The sequence below is a fragment of the Oxyura jamaicensis genome, chromosome 5 (assembly GCF_011077185.1).
Source record: "Oxyura jamaicensis isolate SHBP4307 breed ruddy duck chromosome 5, BPBGC_Ojam_1.0, whole genome shotgun sequence".
In the NCBI taxonomy this organism is placed as follows: Eukaryota; Metazoa; Chordata; class Aves; order Anseriformes; family Anatidae; genus Oxyura; species Oxyura jamaicensis.
The window spans coordinates 58,534,231-58,556,799 of NC_048897.1; the positions used below are offsets into that span (position 1 = coordinate 58,534,231).

The window sequence follows — 22,569 nt, forward strand, 5'->3', positions numbered from 1 at the left end:
TGCTAACAGGGTGGTTCTTCAGTGACCGGAGTGCCTTTCAGCTACACTTGTTAAGAGATGGAGAAGTATCAGGACCTGGTCAGAAGTGATCCCTGGCTTTAGTTCCCACCTTACTCTGAAAGCTCTTGTCAGTGCTGGTGAAGTTGCCTATGTCTCACAGATGCCCTGTTCTCCCCTTTTTGCGTGCTTTATCCTTCCTATCCAGGCCAAGTGTTTTCAGTCCTGTACTCTGAGCTCTCTGCATAGCCCTCAGCATCAAGAGGCGGCACAGCCTCCCCTTCCCTGCTAGGGGTTCACCTGCTGAGGCTCATGGGCAGCCTTGGTGCGGCGTGGCCACGTAACCTCAGCTCAGACAGCTGTGAAAACTGCCAAGAGCCTCCCCTTCTCCCTTGCCTGAGTGATGTGGCAGGCTGTAGATCTGTAGATCAGTTTGTCAAGTTGTCCACTTGGCTTTTTCCAGCCCTGGTGGATGGCTGTGTCTGGATTGAGGAGTAGATACTGGTTGCCCCAGTTACAAGGGGAATTTTTGCTGACCTCTACAGGAGCAGAGCTCTGTTGCTCGCTGCAGGTTTAACTTGAGGTCACTTGGCCAACACGGAGCAGACTAAACAAAGAAATACAACAATAACAAGAAGTAGCTCTTTCAAAATTTTGTTTTCCAATCTGACAACTGTTTTCTTTGCTGAATGTAGCTGATAGCAAATTAGTGATATCATTCACTGGTGGAAAAAAGTCAGACCATGCTTTCTCCCTTGCATTTTTGTGAGCTTTTTATGAAAGGCTAGTTAAGGTGTTGTTAGGAAATTACGCCTTGTTTGCTCCGAGCAGCACGTAACTTCTATCACTGGTGATATTTTTTAGCTGTTATCAAAAGAAAAAATATTAACTGCCTCAGTTGAAAGGGCTAATCCTATTTCTTTAAACAGTCCAAAGCAAATAAATGAACAGTGAATGGTATTTTGGCTAGATGTGCTTCAGTAGATTTACACAGCATCTCTGGCTTTTCTAAATAAGCGTGCTTACAGGCTATTGATGTTACAGCCGGCTGCATCACTCCGAGTGGTAATTCCTTTGATTGGTTCTTGCACTTTTCATTGGAGAAAGATATTTCTAAATGTTTTCAATTCTTGCATAATTTAAAGGTTTCTGGATGTAACCCCCCTTCTTCTTTTGTTGCTTTTTAACTGCTTATGAATCAAATGCTTCATTATTCAACAATGGTTTGGTAAGGAGACTTTTGTTAAACTTCATGTTAAACTTCACTTTTCATCATAAATGGTTACTTAGCTGGTGTGAAAGAAAAGGTGCCTTTCACTTTTGGGACGCTTCACATCCTGTTTACCTTTGCTCCTCGTTCAAGAGATGCTCAAATTTCACGGTAGCACAAAGTCAGTTCCATGTATTTCTCAGTCACTGCACTTGGCACAGGCTGATAGGCAGGGAGGGGTGAGATATGGTGCCTTCCAGATAAAAATTGCTTATTCTAGTCCTAATTAGGGGGAATCTCAATCTAAATACTTCCCCTGTCATTTTTAAGAAAACTAAAGAGCATAGGGAGAGAAAGAAGTACTTTGGTTGTTGTAGCACATTAACAGCTCTGGCAAGAGCTTTGTAAAAGCTCTTTAGCTTTAGAAAAAAAAAAAAAAAAAAAAAAAAGGAAAGAAAAAAAAAGCAGGGGTAAAGCTAATTATGCATTTCTAAGGCTGCAGGGCTAAAATCGCCTCCTTCTCTTTCTCTTCCCCAGCAAACCGCTCAGCAAAGCCTGATGTTTCTGGGACACGTAAGCACAGAGCACTGTTTCTTGCCCAGGGTCAGTAAAACAGGATGGGAGGAATCCAGCCTACTCCTGCTCTGCCCAAGGACCACAAGCAAATGGATTCTTGACTCCTTTGCCTGCTTTGTGCCCTAGAAGGCTGGCATAGCACTGTGCACGAGGAGCCCTTGCTCAGCAGGAGCTTCTAGATGCTACTCTAACATTAATAATAGAATCCTTCCCTGGAAGATTTGGAGTCCGCTGTGCTCTGTAGGCAGACTGGCAGTGACAGAGGAGGAAGTATGAACTGTAGGCTGGTGACAGATAGGTCCAGCAAGAGTGGGCTTCCTTGTCCTATTCATGACCCTTTCAATGTATAGATTTCGCTTGTAACCACTATAGCCACACTTGAAAGTAGCATTTCCTCCCTCAGCACGCTCGGCGTTATTAATAACTTTGTGGCTTCCATGCGTTCCCTAGACATGCAGAATGTTCCCTGGTTTCCAAAGAAGATCTCAGGTTTGGATAAGTGTGTAACCGGGTGCTGATGTATGGGTCCGTTTTGGATGGTGATCATCCAGTAAGTATCTTCCTCCCCCTGTGCCCAGTCCTTAGTGGAAAGTACCTTGTGGAACTTGCTTTTTAAAAATGCAGCTTTTCCTGCTCCATTTCCTTCCTCTCAACAGTGCCTCTGTGGGTCTGAACACCTTCTTGCAGGGGGGTCACTTCTTTTCCTAGTACAGGAAAGGCTGTCACTGGGTTTAGCTCCCATGCCTTTCTGTGAGGCTTACTCATGTGAGCACTTTGGGTCTGGACCCTGAGTGGTCACATAAAAATATTAAAAGAAAAAGAAAAAAAGAAAAAAGAAGAAGAAAAAGAAGTAGAAAAAGGAAAAGAAAAAAGAAAAGGAAAAGAAAATAAAAAAGGAAAAGGAAAAGGAAAAGGAAAAATGAAAGAAAAAAAAAAGAAAAAGAAAATAAAAAGGAAAAGAAAAGGAAAAGGAAAAGGAGAAGGAGAAGGAAAGGGAAAAGGAAAAGGAAAAGAAGCTGTTGCTAGACAGGGTTGGTTCCTCCTCTTTCTTTCTTCCTTACTACAAGTGGAGCAAACAAATTAGTACTTGCACTGTACAAATGGCCAATTTGTTCTGTAATTTAGAGTAATCAAGCAAGTAATCAATTTTGTGTAAATAGTGATATGATTAAAAGGAATCTTTGTCTATTGAATATATATTGTGCATGCATAAAACCTCTAATCTTTGCTTTGAATTGGTGCATTCACTTATTTTACAGTAAAAAAAAGTTTCAGACAACAGTTCCTGTCCTGTCCCCTCATTCTTACACAGCATACTTTTAAATTTCCCATTGAAGAAATGTCAAATGTCTTGTTTTAAGTTTATTTATTTAGTACAGTGTGGCGTAAAGACCACATGGACGCTAGGGTTCTTTTAGGGTCAGTAACTGCTACTACTTTATTGATGACATAACTTCAACTCACTCTTACTGAGGACAGGCTCCCTTCTTATACCATTCACCCCACAGCAGTACTCTTCCACTAACTATTCATTGCTCAACAACTTTGCCTGGCAACAGCAAACAGCCAGCAACTTCCATGTCTTAACAGCTGAGGAACAAGCAGTCCAAGACAGCACGGTGTCTCCTGAATCACCCTTCTTGTTTCCTTCTAAACTCTTTACATTTCTCCTGGCCTCATCATTACCAGTCTGATGTTGTCTCCAGCCACGGGGCTTGTCAACCCCCATGGCCACACAGTACAGCTTGAAAGCTCATTTAATTTTTCTTTTTCTTCCCTCCTCACCTTCCTCTAGGGTTTCAAAGACAATGTCTATCGCAAGAGACAAAAGTATTTTGCAGACCTGGCTATGAACTACAAACAGCAAGCTCAACTCATTCCAGAATAAGCCTCCTGGGTGCTTTGAAATAACAGCAGAGTGGACTAGCAGGAGCTCACATCCCTGGGCTCTGAGCTCACTGAGATAGACTTGGCTCAGGAATCAGGGCTGGAGGGGTGAAATGAAGGCAGAATAAAAGGTGGATCTAGGCCATCTTACAGCTTCCTGGATCTCTGATCAGTCTGAGGATCAGCTCACAGCTGTGCAGCCATTGTGGCATCCGTGGCAGCACTGATCCTTGGACAGGCAGCAGCGGCAGCGTGGGCTTCCTGCACTGTGGTTCATTCAGGCCCTAGGTTTGCTCCCTGCTTCTCTCTCCATCCACTCTTCAAGTGGATGCAGTAAAAAAAGAGCGTGGGCAACATGTTGAACAGCTGCCTGTGCCAGGACATACGTACTCCGTCAGGGCAGATGGGTCTCCTATGTGATGGAGAGGGAGGGGAGGCAAAAGTCCATATAGAGCCCAATGACCACTAAGTGTAAACTCTCTAGGCAAATGTTAATAGTTGAGTTTTATTTCCTGGTTTAAAATAGTGCATGTGATGCACAGATAAGAAGTCTTTTGTGAAATGAAATTCAAAGAGCCTCTTTCTTTGCAGATGCTGCCTCAGGGAGGGAGCTCTTAAAGCTGCAAGAGTTTCATAGCCCGGTTCTATCTATTTTTTCTGAACATGATTTTCTTGTTGCTGTTGCACGTGTGAATTTAGATGGCGAGTTCCTCAACTGGGAATGACCTAGGAACATGGGGTGTCTAGAGCTCTGCTGCGCTGTGCATTAATGCAGCTGGCCACCAGCACACAGGCAGTTACTGCTGGTGTGTTGTCAGGTTTCCCTTGGGAAAGCACCTGCTGTACTGGTTACCTAGCTGGCAGCAGAAGCAATGTATGACACTTGAGTTGCTTTCAGCAGGCTTTAGATCACAGCTTTTGATATAATCTACTTTAATCAAGATCCTAAGGGCTAATTAGGAGAGACGGACTACAATTACTGTGTTCAGACACTTCTCTCCTCTGCAAAGAAGCATGACTTTTACCTAACATGTATTTATCTACTTCCACACATTGTGTTGCTAATTTAGGGAATTATCTGTTCCTAAAACAAAGATAATGGAAAGGAATTGTATACAGGGAGGGGAAATACTACAGGGAAAAGGATGCATTCTCAGCTCCTGAAACTAAAGGTTTTGCCATTATTTTAAATGTTATTCCTGGTGCAAAACACCGAAGAAACTGTTTACAAGACCAAAGCTTTCAGACCCCAGTGAGGTCAATGTAAAAAATCCTATCAGTTGATTTAGGAGGAAAAGAGAGCAAGCCCCTTAGACTAAAAGCTCTACAGGGTGTAGACCAGATATCACTGTGTATTTTGCAGTGTAGTGAAGTCTTAAACCTGACTGAGTGTCACAGCCATATGAGTGTTAAATAATAGTAATAAGGAAATGGATCATCCTTATAAGCCTTTTATCAAGGCATGTCCTTTTGTCCTCTTCTCCTTTTAGTGGTGACCCAGTTCCCAAGATTGAATTCACACAGCAGGAGATCAAGACCTGCGGGACTGTATACCAAGGGCTTAACAAGCTTTACCAAACTCATGCCTGCAGAGTACCTTAAAAACTTGCCCTTGCTCTCCATATACTGTGGGTACAGGGAGGACAATATTCCCCAACTGGAAGATGTGTCCCGCTTCCTGAAAGGTAATTATAAATTTTCTTAAACAAAAAAGGAAATAAAGCCCATTGCAAATCACACTGCTATTATGTGGGCACCAGAAATGATCCTTGGTGTCCTGGTTTTGGCTGGGAAACCCAAAAGCAAAATATTTGTTTGTTTTAATTATGGTCTTTCTGCCAACTGGATTTTAATGCATGTAGGCAAAGTTAGTTTAACATCCAATTGCCTTATAAATGTGCAGCTTGGGTCTTAATTTTAGACATCTTCATTTGAAAATCTGACTTTACGTACTTTTGTAGAGCTGGTATGACCTGCTTAGTTACTTTCAGCTGAACTTGATTTGATACTTCTCTGTGTTTTGGTTATTAAAGTTTCACATGAGACATTTTATCTGTTCAGTGGTGTTGCTTTTTCACTCTACAAAGAAGAAAGATGATGAGGTTTCTTGTTTTTTTCTGTTTTCCAGTGATACATGCCATGAGCTCCTAGGCAACGTCCCTCTTTTGGCTGAACCCAGTTTTGCTCACTTTTCCCAGGAAACTGGTCTTGCATCACTTGGGGCATCAGAAGAGGCTGTCCAAAGACTGGCAACAGTGAGTGTTTCAGTGCCCAGTGATCCTCTTTAAAGCTTAGTGCTTTACTCAGCGGATCCCACTCTGACTAATTTGGAGAGTCATGTCAACATTAGCCATGCCAGCTGCTAGACCTGTTTCACAGGTTCTCAGTTTTTAGAGCATATAGCAAGTTTCCATGCTAGGAAAAAATAATAATAATGATAATAAATTAAGGAAGATGTGAGTGGTATTATTCTTCTCTTGGCTATCAGATAAGGATGCCATTTCTGGGGGTAGCTCAATTCCTTCAGCTTGAAATTCTATAGTCTGATTCACCTGACAAATATCTTTTTTACTTCCAGAAACATGGTTCAGTGATTTTAAATGTAATCTGTATCTTTAATGCATCAAATGAATTGAAACAATATGATCTTTTCATTAACTGTGTTGACCACTAGCATTAGATATTTTTTAGCCAATAAATTCAAATAATGTGAATTAATCTTACTTCCAGTTTCTAGATGCTTTGGCCAAAATATTATGCAATGAAAATTTTATATGAAAAATAATTGATGCAACTTATGAAATGACCACTCCCCTCCCAGCCGCCCATTGTAGCTAGTGGTAAAATTTTTGCTGTCTTCATTGGGAGCAGAATTAAACCATCTAAGAAAATACCATTCCTTGCCACATACCTTCAGGAATTGTGAAATCCACCAAACTAAACGTTAGTTTTTTAGAACACTAAGCAAATGAGGAACAAACGGTAATGGTCTGTCATTCACCAAGGTCCAAGAATCTCTGTCCAGTGTTTATTTTAAGCTGATCCTGTCATGTCATGACAATATTTCTCCAAACGGATTTGAACTTCCATGATCCTACTGGGATTAACAGTTTCTGGCCTACCTGGGTGAACTATATTATCAGACTTTCAGTCCTGTGGTTCTTCACCCTTGCAATCAGGTTCCTTCCTCTTTCAATATCTGGGAGTGATAACCAAGTGATGACTGTATGCCATTTGAAACTGTTTGACACCACCTGCAAATAGAAATGCCCCCATCTAGCTCACCACAGTATCTTTGCAGAAGGCTGAATTATTTTACATTTTACTCCCTTCTCTGTTTCAGTGCTGTTTCTTCGCTGTAGAGTTTGGCTTGTGCAAGCAAGAGGGACAGCTAAGAGTTTATGGGGCTGGCTTTCTCTCTTCAATTAGTGAGCTCAAGGTAAGAACATCCACTCATTTTTTTTTTTTTGCTCATACCTGATTATTATTGTCACTGTTCTGCCATTTTTTATGAGGCATGATTATTTTTGTCACTGTTCTGCCGTTTCTTATGAGGTATAATTCTAAAAATACTTTAAAAACAAAACAAAACAAAACACAAGCAACTCCTCAGTAACTACTGTAGGGATTAATTTTAGGTGAATTCAGTGTGGCATTAATTACAGGGCAGTGTCCTTTTGGGTGCATGCCACGCAGCTCCCGTGTTGTTCGCAGAAAGCATCGTATGACTGGTATTTCTTAACCTTAGGTTCCAAGTAACCTATTTTGAGAATAAGACTCTGCTGGTTTAACCAGATTCTGAAAATATTGCTCATGTTTATAAAGCAGTCTTGTGTTTGGAAAGCTTGATCCTTATTGGTGGAATAAGACCATAAGACCCTTCAGAGTTATTCGGTTAGTTAAGCTTAAACCACTGTTCATCTGCAGACGTTTTAAGAAGCAATGCACCAAATATGGCCTCATGCCATCTTACGTCATCTTTTTTGTTTTGTTTTGTTTTGTTTTGTTTGTTTGTTTGTTTGTTTTAATTATTCACTTTTTGCTTCTTGACTTCCTTATGGATTCTTCTGGTGGTGTTGTTCCTCTGACATGATAACGCATTACGTTATCCAGCACTCGCTCTCTGGCAGTGCCAAAGTCAAGCCTTTTGATTCAAAGGTCACCTGCAAGCAAGAATGTCTCATTACAACTTTCCAGGAGGTTTACTTTGTTTCTGAAAGTTTTGTAGAAGCAAAAAAAAAGATGAGGTACAGTTTTTCTTCCCTGTTTTGTAGAAGCAGGTTTGACTTCATGCATCTCTCAGTGGCAGCATCAAATCTTTTCATTCTTAGCACAGTTTTATACTTACCTTTCCTGGGGCTGGAAAGCTGAATTTAATATTTGGTTGGTCTCCCATGTACTGGATGGAAGAGATGATGAACTATGTAGGAATTATAATTATCATGAAAGTGGGTTAGAAAAGTGGTTATTGGTACTGATTGCAAACAGAGGATGCATTTATCTTTTTTAACTCCCTGTCTTTTTTTACTTGAATAGAGAGTTTGCAAAAACTATCAAGCATCCATTTGGCATGAAATACAATCCATATACTCAAAGTGTGCAGATCCTGAAAGACACCAAGAGCATTGCCATTGTGGTGAACAAGCTATGTCATGAGCTGGATGTTGTCAGCGATGCCCTCAGCAAGATGGGCAAACTGGAAGTTTAACATTCCCATCATCAGTGTGGTGTGCTCAGCAACCCTTTTCTTTTCCCCACTGATTTCTTTCTAGGCATGTAACGTGGTGTATGCAGAACTTTCCTTTACAAATGGAAGAGTGAATGGCCCATAAGGATAATCACTTATTTGTTTCTCTGTTTAAAGTTGCCTGCAGAATGTATTTCCTCCACCTCTGTCCTCTCTGGATAAAAATGTCCTAGAGTTCCTTTTCAGAAGCTAGCAGAGGACTAGAGAAATCACCAGACTGGACCACAGCTGTGGTCTGTGGATCGGGGCTGGGAGCAGATGCTTCACAGGGTGGCTTATGAGGCAATCATAGAATAATTTGGTACAAAGAAATGTTTGTCTGACTCTAGTAGTCTATGCTGCTAATTTTACAATACTGTAGACTTTATAGCATAGAAGTTACAGTAATCAGTGCTTCTATGCCTGTGCTATTAAGTTTAATACTTGACTGATTACGATCCAGGCATCAGGACACAAATAGCTGGAAGCTCATCATGATAGAACGGAGGGGTCAAATCTCTGTTTTCAAAGAGATCATATTTTCCCTTAAAGAACTGCAACTGTACTGATCAGCATCTTTCTAGTAGAAGGCAGACATACAGAGCTGTTGCATGAAATCCTAATTCTGCTTATTTCAGGAGATTTGCTGTCAGCTCAGAGTCAGGATTTTTGTTTCTGTTCCCAGTATTGCACCTGAAGGAAGACACTAAGGACATATCGTTTGCCTTTTTCCTCACTGAATAAATTTAGCCAAGATTATAGCAAGCCATCAAGTAGTGACTTATCGCAATGCCTAAAACCATTTCCAAATTACGATTCAATATTCAAAATGGCTTCACAGGACCAAGTGAAGCCCAGTTCTAAAATGGCTCTCATTTTAAACTCTGGTGTTTAAGTTCTTAGTTATGGCCAAAGTTCATAGCTTTTTTTATAAGAATAAACATCCCATTGACAGCTCAGTCATGTCATTGACTTTGCAAGCTGCACAAGGATGGATTTAGTTTCTTCTATGCTAGGCCTGAACACCTGTATTCGCCATCAAGCAAATGAAAAGATCCAAACATTTGATAGGAAGCAGTGTCTTACAGGAGTTTCAAGCATCCTGTGTAGCTGTACAGAGCTGCACTGCCTGCTGTTTCTGCCACCCTATGAAATGAATATATCTGTACAGGGAACGGTACATTTGAATGGAAGGTCTGTGATGTGTAGGGTGTATTTTGTATCGTGCTAGGCACTGATTCTTCATATGGAGATCTTAACAGAAAAGCCACAGTTTGCAACTGTGGATGTCACTGGGAAAATCGACTGGAATTGCAAATGCACTGGAGATGTTGGTCCAAGTCTTTTGGGAATTGGAAAGGACTCTTGAGAACCTCTGTGCTTGATAATGACTGTTTCATATGCCTTCTGGTAGGCTGCATCTGCTCCACAAGCAATCACTGGCCCTATCTTTCCAAACACATTCACTTTCTATCTAGACTTGATTTAATTTTGCCATGACTTTATTAATCCACTATTTTTTTTTAAAGAATATTTTGGACATATAGAATTGTAGTCTACAACACTTACAGTTTATGTCACACTTTCAAATAGATTTTAGACGCTCCCTCTTCATGAAGAAGAACCAGTCTTTGAGCAGTGAGGGAGGATGTACCGTCTGCCTCTGTGATAGGAGTTAATACACAGATGCATTTAAAAAAAATAATTGAATTATTATGTTGTTGAAATACAGATCTGTGTTACTACAGGACTTTGCCTGAGTTACGTTGAGTTGAAAACCTTACATCTCCTAAATTAGTGCCTGATTTCAAATACTTTGGAAAAAAAAAACAGCAATTATGTCGTTATTTGCATCCACTTAATGAAAAGTCTTAGTACTGCTAAAAGTGATAGAGAGAGGATGCATTTCCCCAGGGTTAACGTGTATGTCTGGCTTCACACACCCAACCTTTCTGCCTACGTGTAGAGCAGTAACAATTTAACTATATTTAAGTACTGTTAACTATTTTTAACTCTTGTTAGGCACTGGAATGGGCTGCCCAGGGAAGTGGTTGAATCACCATCCCTGGAGGTCTTTAAAAGACGTTTAGATGTAGAGCTTAGGGATATGGTTTAGTGGAGGACGGGGTAGTGTTAGGTCAGAGGTTGGACTTGATGATCTTGAGGTCTCTTCCAACCTAGATAATTCTGTGATTCTGTGACCGTGGAAGCTTTAACTGTCAATAAATAGCGACACCCTGTTGGTGACGAGTAGGAGCAAATAAATCCTTACTTGGCACTGCAGCGCTCCCTTCTGACTGAGATTTTATGTCTTTACGCTCCGATTCGGCTTTTCTGCCCCCGTGCGTTCATTCCGTGGGGAATTTTTTCTATTTTTGTGAGAGGTGACTGGGGCGGGGGGCGGCGAGGGGGTCGCCCCCTGAGGCGGCGCGCGCGAGGCGCGACCGTTACCCAGCGGCCGTTACCCAGCGGCCGTTACCCAACGGTCGCCCGCGCGGGGAACCGCTCCGGGGCGGCTCGGGCTGAGGCGGGCCGCCCCCTGGAGCCCGCCCCTGCTCCGCCTCTTCCTCTCCGGCGGCCGTGGGGCGGGAAGGGACGGGACGGGAAGGACGTGGGGCTGCCGGCTCTATGGCCGCGGTGCTGCTCGCATGGGTAGGTGGGTGCCGGGGGCGGTGCTCTCCAGGGGAGCCGGACCCTGGCGCGCCGCCGCGAGATGGGGCCGTGAGGGGGCCGTGATGGCCCCGTCCCCGAGCCTCGGGGGAGGGGGGGGCCTCGCCTGCTTCGCGTTTTGCTGCGCTGGTGTGGGAAGGGTGAAGGCACCTGCTGAAGGCCCAGGCACCTGCCTCCTTGCTGCTTCTCTCGGCGTGCGGGTCCCTCGTAAATTGTGAGCTAAAACCAGAGCTGAGAAGGACAGTGGGTCTGTCGTGTGGTAATGCTCCAAACCCCTGCCAGACCGCGACTGGATCAGCCTGTCGAGCTCAGATCCCGAGATCCCACCCACCTGTAAGCCGCCGGCTGGGGCGGGCAGCTTGGCGCTGTTGCATCAAGCGCCTAACGCTTCTGTAGGTACAAGATGTTTGGTGCTGGAGGTGCCCTTTTGGGATTGGGCACCTAACTTGGTTTAGTGGCTTTTGTTTTGTTTTTATAAACACGTGGTCTGTTTCCATTTTTCCCACTTGAAGTTAAAAGAGTGTTCTGCTTTCCTCCCTTAGGTTCCAGAATAAGGTAGCAGGTCTTTCTCATCTTATTTTGGGGGCGTACTGCTGGAAAGTATTGGCATGAATAACATCTTGGTGACGAGGGAGAACCGTTACGATTAAAATTAAATAGGTGGTGATCCTTTTTGATGATGAGGCTTTCTGTCTTACTATTAGCCTACAGTTAGTGGTACTGTGATTTATTCCAGCATATTTCTTACAACAGTGGGGTTGTAGAGGCAACCTTAATGGCAGCAGATCTAGAACAGCCGTGGTCTGTAATTTTGGGGGTCTTAGATGACAGCTGAAGGATTGAAGATCTCCTTCTGGGGGATTTTCAAGAGTAAATACTGCAGGTTAACTTGTGACATGTTCCTGATGAGCTTGTTTGCTCATAGGAGCAGAGCTGAGTGCATCTCTTTTTGTTTACTTTTTTTTTTTTTTAACTTTGTTCTCGTTTGTGTCTATTTGAAGGGTGCAAACAGCTATGGACAGCTTGGTGTTGGTCATAAAGAGGATGTGCTGATACCTCAGTCACTGAAAGATGTTTCCTGCAAATGTGAGGACATTAAGAGCATTACTGGAGGAGGGGGACATTCTGCAGTTATCACTGGTAAAAACATTACACTTGCAAGGAGTGTGTGACAGCCTGAAAAAAAGAAGTGTTTCCATGTTGATTTGGTGCTGCCACCTATCTTTGGCTTTTGTTTCTGAGCTTAGTTGCAAATTTTTAGTTGCAAAACAAGTTCCTCTGGTGCTTGTTAATATTTCGGGGAATTTCCTCCGTTTTGTTTATCTCCTGTGGTTAGTTAATGGATTTGTGAGGACAGTTTCTTTACCTGTTTCATATAACAGCTTTTCATACAAGGCTGCCAGTTTTCCTGTATTGAGGATGAGGGGGGAAGGCGTCAAGTAGAAGGTTATTTAGTCCTGAGAAGTTCTAGTGTAAGGAGCAGAAAATAGTGTATGCCTTTGAAAGGCTCTGCTGTGGGCTAGTTATGTTAAAGAAGGGATACAGAGAGGTGTGAATGGTATGAAACGCTTCTGATAACAGGTTCCTGTTTTACTGTATGGATTGTTGTCCTTGACTCTATATAACTGTGCTTATTCGAAGATGCTTATGCATCAGAAATAGCTTTCTCTTTTTGTGTGATTGCAGTGCCTAAAATTACGTGGTCAGTTGTCTTTGTCACAGGATCTCACGGCATGCAGACTTCTCTTTTTAGTCAGTCAAATGGACATGATTTTATTTATTATTCCAGGTGCTGGAGAACTCTTTGTGTGTGGCCATAACAAAGAAGGGCAGCTGGGACTGAATCACACAGACGATGTACCGCGTTTCACTTTGTGCGCTACCCTGTTTGGCTTTCATGTAAAAGAAGTTGCCTGTGGTTGGGATTTTACAATCATACTAGTAGGTAAGTCTGCCTCTGCAGGAGCTGGGGAAAAATGGTGATGTAGAGAACACTCTGCAAGTTCCACATTGCTGTTGCTCGTACAGTGCATGGCACTCACGAGTTTTAAGCTACTTGCATTGCAAACTAAGTTAGTTCATGTTTCTTGTATCGCCTCATATCTGCTTTACTAAACATGACGCATGAAACCAGAAGCCTGTGTCCTCAGTGGCTTTGGAAGAGGAGATGCTAGGTCTTTTTTGAGTTGCTTCACTGTGACACTTTTGCCTGTTGAAATGTTACGGTGCTTTACTTTTGCTCACTTACACGCTGATCAGACTCTAACGCTTTATTTTGCAGGAACTGGCCTAGTTCTGTCCTGTGGGTCTAACGCTTTTGGACAATTAGGAGTTCCTCAAATCTCAGGTCCATGCTTGACTCCACAAAAGATTGAGGTAAAGATTTAAAAGGAATTGTGCTTTTTTGCTTTGAATGTTGTGTTGCTTACAGCAATTAAAGGCCTGGTGACCTCAGTGGGCTTTAAGCCAGGCCCTTCAACTGTTTTTGAGGGAGTCTATCTGGTGAAATGAATTTACAAAGTAAAGGACCAAAGATGGTCACAGACTCAGAAAGGAGAAGCTAACGCTGCTTTCCTTGCTGTATGAACAAGTTGCCCACTTGTTATGGAAAGCTGTCTATCTCACTTGTGATTAGAACAATTCATTAATGCATTTGGATGACATCTGCGGAATGAGTCTGGTGTTCAGGTGATGTGAAGTGATATTAAAACTAAGAAAACCATTCAACTTGACTTGAGGTGAACTTTTGCCTCAGGTTTGTAAGAGACTAGATATGTTTTGCTGCCTGGAGTTTACTCATACCTTTGCATACCTTGTTCAAGGCTTGTGCTAAACTGTTTGAATGATGGCTTGTAAAACAAAATAGCCTAGCAGTAATCCAGCCTGAAAAAAATAACGTGTCAGAGTTCAACAAAATTAGTGATGTCTATTTTTCTGATGCATTGCTCTTTTGCTTCTTGTGCAGCTCTGGTTTTTAAGTATGTGTTATTTTTCAGGTGCCTTTATGACTGTACAAATGTCTTTCCCACAGTGATAATTGTAGTATTATTTCATGGTCTTAAAAACATTTAGATAAAAGCAAGATTGGTTATACCCAAAATAGTATCAGTATGGGAAAGCATGCAGCTGTAGGAAAATCAAACAGAGTATATAGTTTAGTTATGTACTTTGAGACTAAGATTATTTTTACTTCTGCATGTAAAGGAACCAAAAACTACATTGACTTGCTTCTTGTTTAACCTCCAGTATTTATCAAACATTATCAGGTTCCAAGGAAATAGGATGGAAAGCTGCCTAACTTCTCTGTTGTTCAGTACCTTCAACTGTAAGTGCTAAAGGCTGGACTCTGGCAGCATAGCTCATGTTGTTCCTGCAACTCGTGGAAGTTTATGGTGGTAGCTGTAAGAGAGGTACTGCTCAATGCGAGTAGAGAGTTGAGAATATAGCCTCAAACTGTTGGCTTCAACATGTTTTAAGTAGTAGGTACTGAGACTTCTGTAATATCAGAAGGGCTCTTTGATGCTGGCTGCAAGCCTAACGGTAAATAAATTTCTCACAGCAGTTCTAATTAATCCAAAATTACACTGTAGCTCCTTATTTGAGAAACACTAATGAAACTGTTTTCTGTCCAAATGAGCTCGCATGCGTAATGCAAGTGATAACCTCAGAGCATGAAGGATGCTCAGACAAGAAACAGCCTCATGGTTCATGCTAAACTCTGTGTTTCTGAGTTTTGTGATGATCTGGGATTAATGCAGGAGAGGAGGACAACAGACAGTCTGCTAGCGACTAGGGGTTACCTCACATGATGCTCTGTATCCTTGACATTTCCTGGGAGCATCGTTCCAGTATGATGCCTTGAAAGTGATGGCATGGACAGTGCAAATTGAAATCTGTCTCCTCCCTGACCACAGGGCCCATTCATTACTCTGGAATATTTTACCTTTTGTTTTGTATCCTGTTCAATTCTTGGACTTGATGCTATCTGTTTCATGTAGTGTAAGATCTGTGAGAAGAGAAATAAATTTGCAGGGTAATCAGAACTGGGGAAATAGTAGAATTGAGGTGCTTTGTGGAGATAATAACTCACTTGTTTAACGCATGTGTGCTTTCGTATAGCTGTGCTATAATCTCCTGTGGCAAGATCATACTAGCACCACCTATGCTGAAGGTTGCCCATCCGCTGTATTGTTTGTGATCACAGGACTTGGGAAGCCTGAACTGCTTGAAGGAACTTATTGCTGGTCTCTAGTATTTGTTGTGGAGGTTTTAGGCTAATTGTTGAGGAATGTGAAGTGAAAATTAAGAAACAAATTTATTTGTATTGCCAAGATTCCTTTTTTTATTTGAGGATTTTGACTGTGCCTTTTCATTTATTGCTACAATGCTGTACCACCATTTGCTTTGCTTCATATATATATACACACACACTAAATATATATATATATATATATATAAAAATGTTTCTACTAATTTTTGTTGGCCAGAATGCACTTTGTTTGTAGTACAAGACATTGTTATACATTGTGACATGCAGGCTGGAGTTGTGAGAACTGTTTTCATAGTGTTCCACTGATGTGTTTGTTGTGTTTTGTTTTTAGAGGCAAAAAGTATGAAAATTAATTATTTTTTTATTATTATTATTTGAGCAGTCCCTTAAAGAGAAGGTGGTGGATATTGCTGCAGGACTGAGACATGCCCTTGCTGCTACAGGTAAATGTTACCATTGTTTTATCCCTTCAGTAACAAACAAAGAATACTATAATGTGTGAACAGTAAACATCCTAGAAGCATCTTCCTGGAAATCTCTGGTGAGAAGTTGTTCTCCAAGAACTGAAAATTTGGGAACAAGGTGTTTTTGTGATGAGTGGAAAACTCATTCAATTATTTTCTCCTGTTCTGAAGAAAAGCATAAAAGGAGACTTCTCCTGCAAAAATTATTTCTGGTCAATCAAAATATCTTAGGCATTTTGAATTCTTTAAATAATAATGTGCAAAAGAATTAATTTTGTATAAGATGTTTCAAAATGATAATGCACCTGAAATGTGGCTATTTTTATGATGTAGTTGAAATAGACACCTGGAAAAAAAAGAAAAGAAACGAAAAATTAACCTGCTCTTTTACTGAGGGGAGAGGAGAGACCTTCTCAGAGTTCACTCACACAGCTTTGAAAATCTGCTCCTCTAACTTCCTTCTGTTGTCTCCTGTGTGTATACTTGGGAGGGCTCTAATTTTTAAATATTTATTTTGTTCTTTACTTAGAGACTTTGAGTTTGTTCATGGAATAATTAGAAATAAAAAATGTGTAATTGGCATGATTGCATTGCAACAACAAACTGCACTCGCTCTTTTATTTCAGTTTAATTTTACATGAACTCCAGTATGGATTCCAGGTAGTGGAGTCTGACTGAAGGTGTGAAGGAAACACCTGGAAGAAGAGTGGGATTCCTGGTGCTTGTAGGAATATTGGGAATTAAGCTGTCCCGAGCTCTGCATTTAGAAGACATCTTGATTTAGGGCTAGGTCAAGTCTTTGGCAGTTCTTGAGCAGAAGACTAGTGGCTTTACTCCTTCACTGTGCTGGATGCACAACCAAATTAGCACAAAGAGAAGGGAATCCTGTTACTGAGTCCTTGATAAGTTCCTAATATAGGCCTCAGCTTAGTATCTTATTAGCATTTTTTTTGTTAACTTGTACAATGAGGCTAGAACTGTTCGTAGTTTGATTATATCATAAACATACGGATAACCCTGGTGACATCCGGTTTTAGCACAACAGGCTTTTGAAGTATAATTCCAAGTAGTGAAAATGGGGTGGATGTACCTTTAATTAATGAGTTACGTGATTTTGTTAGTTGTTACTGTGTCTTATTTTCTTCTGTGTTTACTCTGGGAAGAGAGTGGCTTGGTGTTGCAGTGGGGCACTGGCATGGCATCTCGGGCAAAGCGGGCCAACCAAGGAAAAACGCTCCCCCTGTTCTTGTCTGCAAAGGAGCCCTGTGAAGTGACAGGTAATTCAGAAATGTCATTTCTTTACATTTCTGCTCTAACACCTTTACCATTTTGAGTAATATGTAGCATACTTTCGTTGTTAAGCCACTTGGTATTATAAGCATGTAGTAGACTATCTGAAACAGAGTGGGCGTACAAGTTCGTAATCTATGGGGAAAAACAATACTGAGTCTTGCAGTATCTAACCAAAAAGCAGAAGCTTTTGTTATAAAATTCATTATCATGATGTTGCTTACACTTGATACAGCTCTGTATTTTATATCTATGCATGAAATGGTATCTGCTATACAAATTTTATAAGACTGATTTTTCTCTAGGCCTGGAAGATGTAAAAGTGAAGAGAGTTACTGCAGGCTCCTATCATTCTGTGTCACTTACAGGTAGGACTTAGATACAGAAGTGAAAGTCCTCATCTCAGCCTATGAAGGGGCTTTGTGCTTCGGATACTTCAGTCAAATTTGTCTGGGCTGGTGAAATTTAGTCTGGCATAGCGCTGGTTAGCTGTTTTGTAGTGGTTTTGGATTGTGAGAACTTTCTGTTTTTAAGACCTGGATTCATTTGTTGAATTCTGAGATCCGTGTGTTGTCTTTGTAGGGTCAGGTATGACTTAGCCCTTATAAATAAGTAAGGGTCTGGGCTCCTAGTGGTTAGAAACTCTGAAAGGATTTGGGAAATCTCTGCAGCTGCAGCGTGACATGACATCGGTTACTCTGGTTGGGTGAGCACTGGCCTGAGCGCAACCCTTTGTGCGAAAGGGCATGTTAGGTGGCAGGAAAGGCTGAAATGATGGCTGTGCTGTGTGAGAACAGCACTTCTACTATAGCAGTGTGTTTGTCCGTGTGAGGCCATGTAAGAGCACCAGGCTTATTAAAAGCTGCAGGAAATTGCTTTGATCACACAGGCACTTGCATAACTTGTGCCATTTGTTCTTTGATCTCTAAGCAGTGCTTCTGTGCTGGACGTTAAATATCTGGTAGTGGAAGTCTAATAAAGAATCTTTTTCTGGCAGACTGGGAGAAGGGAAAATGGAATATCTTTTCATCTGTAATCTTGCAATTCTGAAGCGTGGAAAATGCATTGAACTGTATGAAGACAACTCTATAGCAAACTTCATAAGGGGAAGTTCCTAGCAAATATGCAGCCATCTGGTACCTCTGCCATCATTAAATGAAGTACTGGAGTATTTGCTTATGCGGAGAGATTTAGTTGTATGGGGAGATGTTAGATGTCAATTACATTGAATTCTGAGACGCAAAGTTTGTATGTGATTAGTGAAGAACTGTCGGGACAAATAGAATCTGCTTTAGCTAATTAGCACTCTGTACGTTTTGAGAGTGAACAGATCATTCTTTCATGCTTTTGCTTTTCATGTGGGAGAAGTCTATTTGGCAACAGGGGGACCATATATAACAAAGTAGGTGCCAAAGCTTTTAATAATGTGTTGCTGTGCTGCCCTTCATCCTGCATTACCTTCTAAAGATGCTTGTTCTTTTTAAGGTACTGTGGAGTGTAGTATTTAATAAGTGAGCATCACCTTTTTTTTTTTTCTAGGAATTTTATGCTCAATGATACAATTTTCTTTGGCTCTGTTTTATGAGCCACCTGCTGGTAGGATACTAAACACCAGTGATTAGGAGGCTTTCGATATAACTGAAGTGGGCTGTTAAAAACACGAATGGCAGTTCATTTAAAAAAAAAGTTGCTGCTAAGTCTTAGGTTTTAACAAAAACTTAAGACACTGCTCAAGAAATGAGATGAGGTTTGAGCATGTGACACCTCTTAGGATCAATTAAATGCACCTTCTGCAGAGGAACAGGCAATGAGGTTGCGTATTTTAGTTGTGGAAAATGCCTTGTGGGTGGCCATAGTTTTGTTCTTTGAAACAAGCTGCTTCTGTCATGTCCTTTTTCGTTCTAGAAGGTGCGTTTATTTCACGCTGAAAAGGAACTTACTCATTTTAGTGAGAGAGTTCTAGAAGCCTTGAGTGTTGTGGATTTGTGCACTGAACAACTTTAAGCTGCCAGTTACACTTTGTGGTCTTTCTGGGCCTGTCCTTGGGTGTGTATGGCATCTCTTCTGCTCGTGCAGGGGGACAAAGGCCTAACTTCAGGAGGTCTGACACAGCTTATCGTTTGTTATGCGCTGCTTATGGGTTATGTTTTATAACACAGAGGTCTCGAACCTGGGCTGGATTATCTTGTGCTCAAAAGATTGAACTAATGGTATGTGATATCTGCAGAAGGACTCCTCTGAACAATTCTATTGTTACTGTCAATTGGTTGTTAGGCTGTGAGCTACCCCAGCTTATATTGGGGAACCACACAAAGTGGTGTGGATGTTTCTGTAAATATCATTATCTCTGTGGGTGGAATCCTGGAGTGGGTACTTGCACAAATGCTTCTGGAAAGAGGATGGGGAAAGACAAGTGATTGCTTACAGAAGTCTCGGTAGTTGTGTAGCAGTGCTTTGAGTCATTATAATATTTTAGTTTTGCTTGGATGGGTAGTATCTGCTTTGGTTATATTTTCTTAGCTGTGCTATGTTCCCTTTAGGAAGTGACTGAGCAAGGTGGAGCAAGGAGCATTAGACTGTCCCTGCTTTGGGGGAGTTAATGAATTTGCTGAAGCTGAAGGCAGAGGGAGAGCTACAAGCAGAGCTGGGAGCCTGCAGCTCCTGTAAAGAGACTGTCAGAGCTTCCCAGGTACTGGAGGGTAGTTAAGTTATTTGCTGCAGTTTCCAATTACTGATACTCTAATTATTAATTGTGTCCAAGTGGTAAAGACATTGTCTTTTCCTCAAAATCACTGAGTTGAGGCAGAGCACGTATGTGGTGGTGTTCTGTGTATGTCACTTACTCCTTTTACTTCTTTGTCTATTGTAGATAAAGGACACCTCTACGTCTGGGGTAGCAACAAACATGGGCAGCTAGTAAGTGAAGAGATTTTCCTTGTTGAGCCCAAGAAGATAGAGACTCAGTTTTTCTCACATGAAAAGATTGGAGCAGTTTGGAGTGGTTGGACCCACTTGGTGGCACAAACAGGTAGGATACGTAAAAAGTAGCCAGATGTGGCACTAGAACAGTAAATTGTCTTAATTACTTGCAAACAGTGATCTTATTAATACTGATTGTATAGTTTTGCATTTTCACCTGGAAAGTGGTTGTCACAGACATCCTTTGACTTCTGTCCCTGAGGTATTGTGCTTATATATGAAGAGGGTCTAGTATCTTCAGAAACGCAGAAGCACCTGCGTGTGCATGCCAGAGGAATGCAGCCTCTCGGCATCATCAGTTTACTGGTTTTCCAGAAGATATGTAAGCTTCTAAACATCATGCCACTGGGTGAGCTATGACATCTTTGGAGAGAAGAGGGTTTGGTGGAAAACTTGCTTCAGAAAAGAGAGGAGAATGAAAATGTAGCTGCATCTGCCACGGTATGTGACTACGTGGCAGGAAGGTGTGGGCACAAGAATTAGGGAGTGGGGAAGATAAGCCTGAGCAAGTGTCTGTCTGAAAGCCATGGGGGTTCACAGGTATGAACTGTTCCCAGGTTACCCGAGTCTTAGCTGAGGATCTAAAGAACCGGGAGAGCCTGTTTTTCTCTACTTCTACCATCCACTTTAAGAAGACATGGACCCGTTGCATTAGGTGAAATAAAAGATACGGCTTTGCACAGCTCTGCTGACCTTTCTGTATTTCAAGACTGAGCTTGGCTTCTAGTGCTGCTCTTGTGCTGCTCTTTAGTAAACTGGTTAAGGACAGATTAAAATAATGTGCTCAGAAGAGAGTGAAATCAACTAACCTGGTTTGAGTGTTTTGCTTTGGTGGTCAAACCCAGAAAATATTTATAAAGGATAAGTGAAAAGAGGCCTCATTAGTTTGAAGAGCATCCCGTGGAGATGAAATGAAACATTTTGTTCCATGTACAGCTGTACCATCCCGGGAACCTGTCCAGTGCAAGCAATGTAAAAGATAACCATGTGCAGAAGGCTGTTGGATTAGATTGTTTCCTAGGAAAAGATGAGAGGAAGATTTTGCAGTAATGACGCTGATGTGTAAAATGATGGTTGATCTGATGAAGGTCAGTTTATTGCTGCTTTGTTATGAAATGCAGAGGCAGGAGAGAAAAGTAGATAAGGCATCTGAAACGCATTTGTTGTCTTCATTTGTGGATGGTGTGTGCAATTAGTTTCTACTGTTCTACACTGTGTGATGGTAGTGAACAAGAGGATGAAATTGTTTTTTATCAAAACCAAAAAGAACAGCCAGAGTTCCATTAGGAGGGGTAGCATGCATCCATTTCTGCTTTTGCCTTGTACAGACTGCCAGGTGAGGAAATAAAGAGCAGATGGAAACATTTTTCCTTAGAATCTTGTTGGAGGTTCTCTTCAGAGCCTGTTGGCCTGTCAGGATACAACCTGACAGGAAAGAAAACGGCAGAAGGGCCACAGATGGGTTGTCATTCCTTACTGGGTTCTGTAATTACGGATACTGGTTCAAGGAGAGCTTAGACACAGCATGGGTAGATATAATGAAATTGAGTTGTTACATGCTCAGTATTGTATGAACCTGGTGCTGTAAATACTAAAAGAGTCACCCACTCATGTCCTTGCTCTGTGACAAAAGTGTCTGTTTTAATTACAGTATACTGTGAACTCTTGGTGCTGGAACTTGGAGAAACGGGATGCATGACTGGAAAAACAAATTAGTTAAGCACTCTGTTTCATGGCATTCATTGTTTGATATTCAAATACATGAGAAAAATGTCATGTAAAAAACTGCATTGCTCTGGATGCCCTCTTAGCTATAGAAGAGCCGTGTTTGAACTCTGATTTTTAGAGGATGCTATACTGAAAACTTCAGAGCTGGAGTAAATGCTATGTCGTGCTTGGAAACGTTTCAGGTGAAGTAAAGGAATTTATCTCAAAACATGTGGTTCTTGAAAAAAGTGTTTAGTGTCACTCTCACTGGAACAGAAATGGAAGAGAAAAAGACAGGATAGACTACTTTTTAAAAAAAGGGTCTTGTCAATATGGCTTGCCTAGCTTTGCTTTACTGATGGTAAGTATCCATTAAGTAAAACTTCCCTAAAGTTTTAGGAACTTTATTTATTCATCGTCATTACAGAAATTCAATATTTTAGTAGGTGATTTTAAGGAGCCGGAGGAGGAGTAGAGTATGTTGACTGACTAGCAGGGATACCTTTTTTGTTAATCTTCAAAGGGAATTTAAGTAAAAATAGGCTAACTTCACAGCTGTGCGAGAACTGGCAAAGTGATGCAGCGGTGTAAGTAATTGCTGTATTTAGAATTTCAAGTATCTTCAAAAGTCAATGGACTTGAACCTAAATCATTTGGAGTAGGATTTTGAGTGGCCTTTGGCAGCTTTTGAGAATCAATCAGAATCTCATGGGATTTTGCTCAACTGCTAGGCATATTGTGAGCTAAGCACTTAGCTTTCTGACAAGTCACTTATTGCCGTTATCTGCCTAAA

The 22,569-nt window shown here is 41.4% G+C and overlaps 2 protein-coding genes across 2 annotated transcripts in view; both read left to right on the forward strand.

The window, feature by feature from the left end:
- The first annotated feature begins 2,223 nt into the window (after window positions 1-2,223).
- Window positions 2,224-8,554, forward strand: TPH1 (tryptophan hydroxylase 1). Its single transcript, XM_035328783.1, is given in 9 exon segments — window positions 2,224-2,284; window positions 2,287-2,333; window positions 3,579-3,646; window positions 5,161-5,259; window positions 5,261-5,419; window positions 5,715-5,925; window positions 7,014-7,109; window positions 7,784-7,917; window positions 8,207-8,554. Coding segments are annotated over 9 exon segments (1,035 nt in total). The 5' UTR covers window positions 2,224-2,235; the 3' UTR covers window positions 8,379-8,554.
- A 2,389-nt stretch (window positions 8,555-10,943) lies between these two features.
- The window catches only part of SERGEF (secretion regulating guanine nucleotide exchange factor), a 144,357-nt gene continuing 132,731 nt past the window's right edge, over window positions 10,944-22,569 (forward strand). Inside the window, exons 1-8 of the mRNA XM_035328780.1 lie at window positions 10,944-11,048; window positions 12,068-12,206; window positions 12,856-13,011; window positions 13,348-13,442; window positions 15,719-15,779; window positions 16,964-17,077; window positions 17,396-17,458; window positions 19,960-20,118. Coding sequence (XP_035184671.1) covers window positions 11,025-11,048; window positions 12,068-12,206; window positions 12,856-13,011; window positions 13,348-13,442; window positions 15,719-15,779; window positions 16,964-17,077; window positions 17,396-17,458; window positions 19,960-20,118 — 811 coding nt within the window. The 5' untranslated portion in view covers window positions 10,944-11,024. The remainder of the gene's footprint in view (window positions 11,049-12,067; window positions 12,207-12,855; window positions 13,012-13,347; window positions 13,443-15,718; window positions 15,780-16,963; window positions 17,078-17,395; window positions 17,459-19,959; window positions 20,119-22,569) is intronic.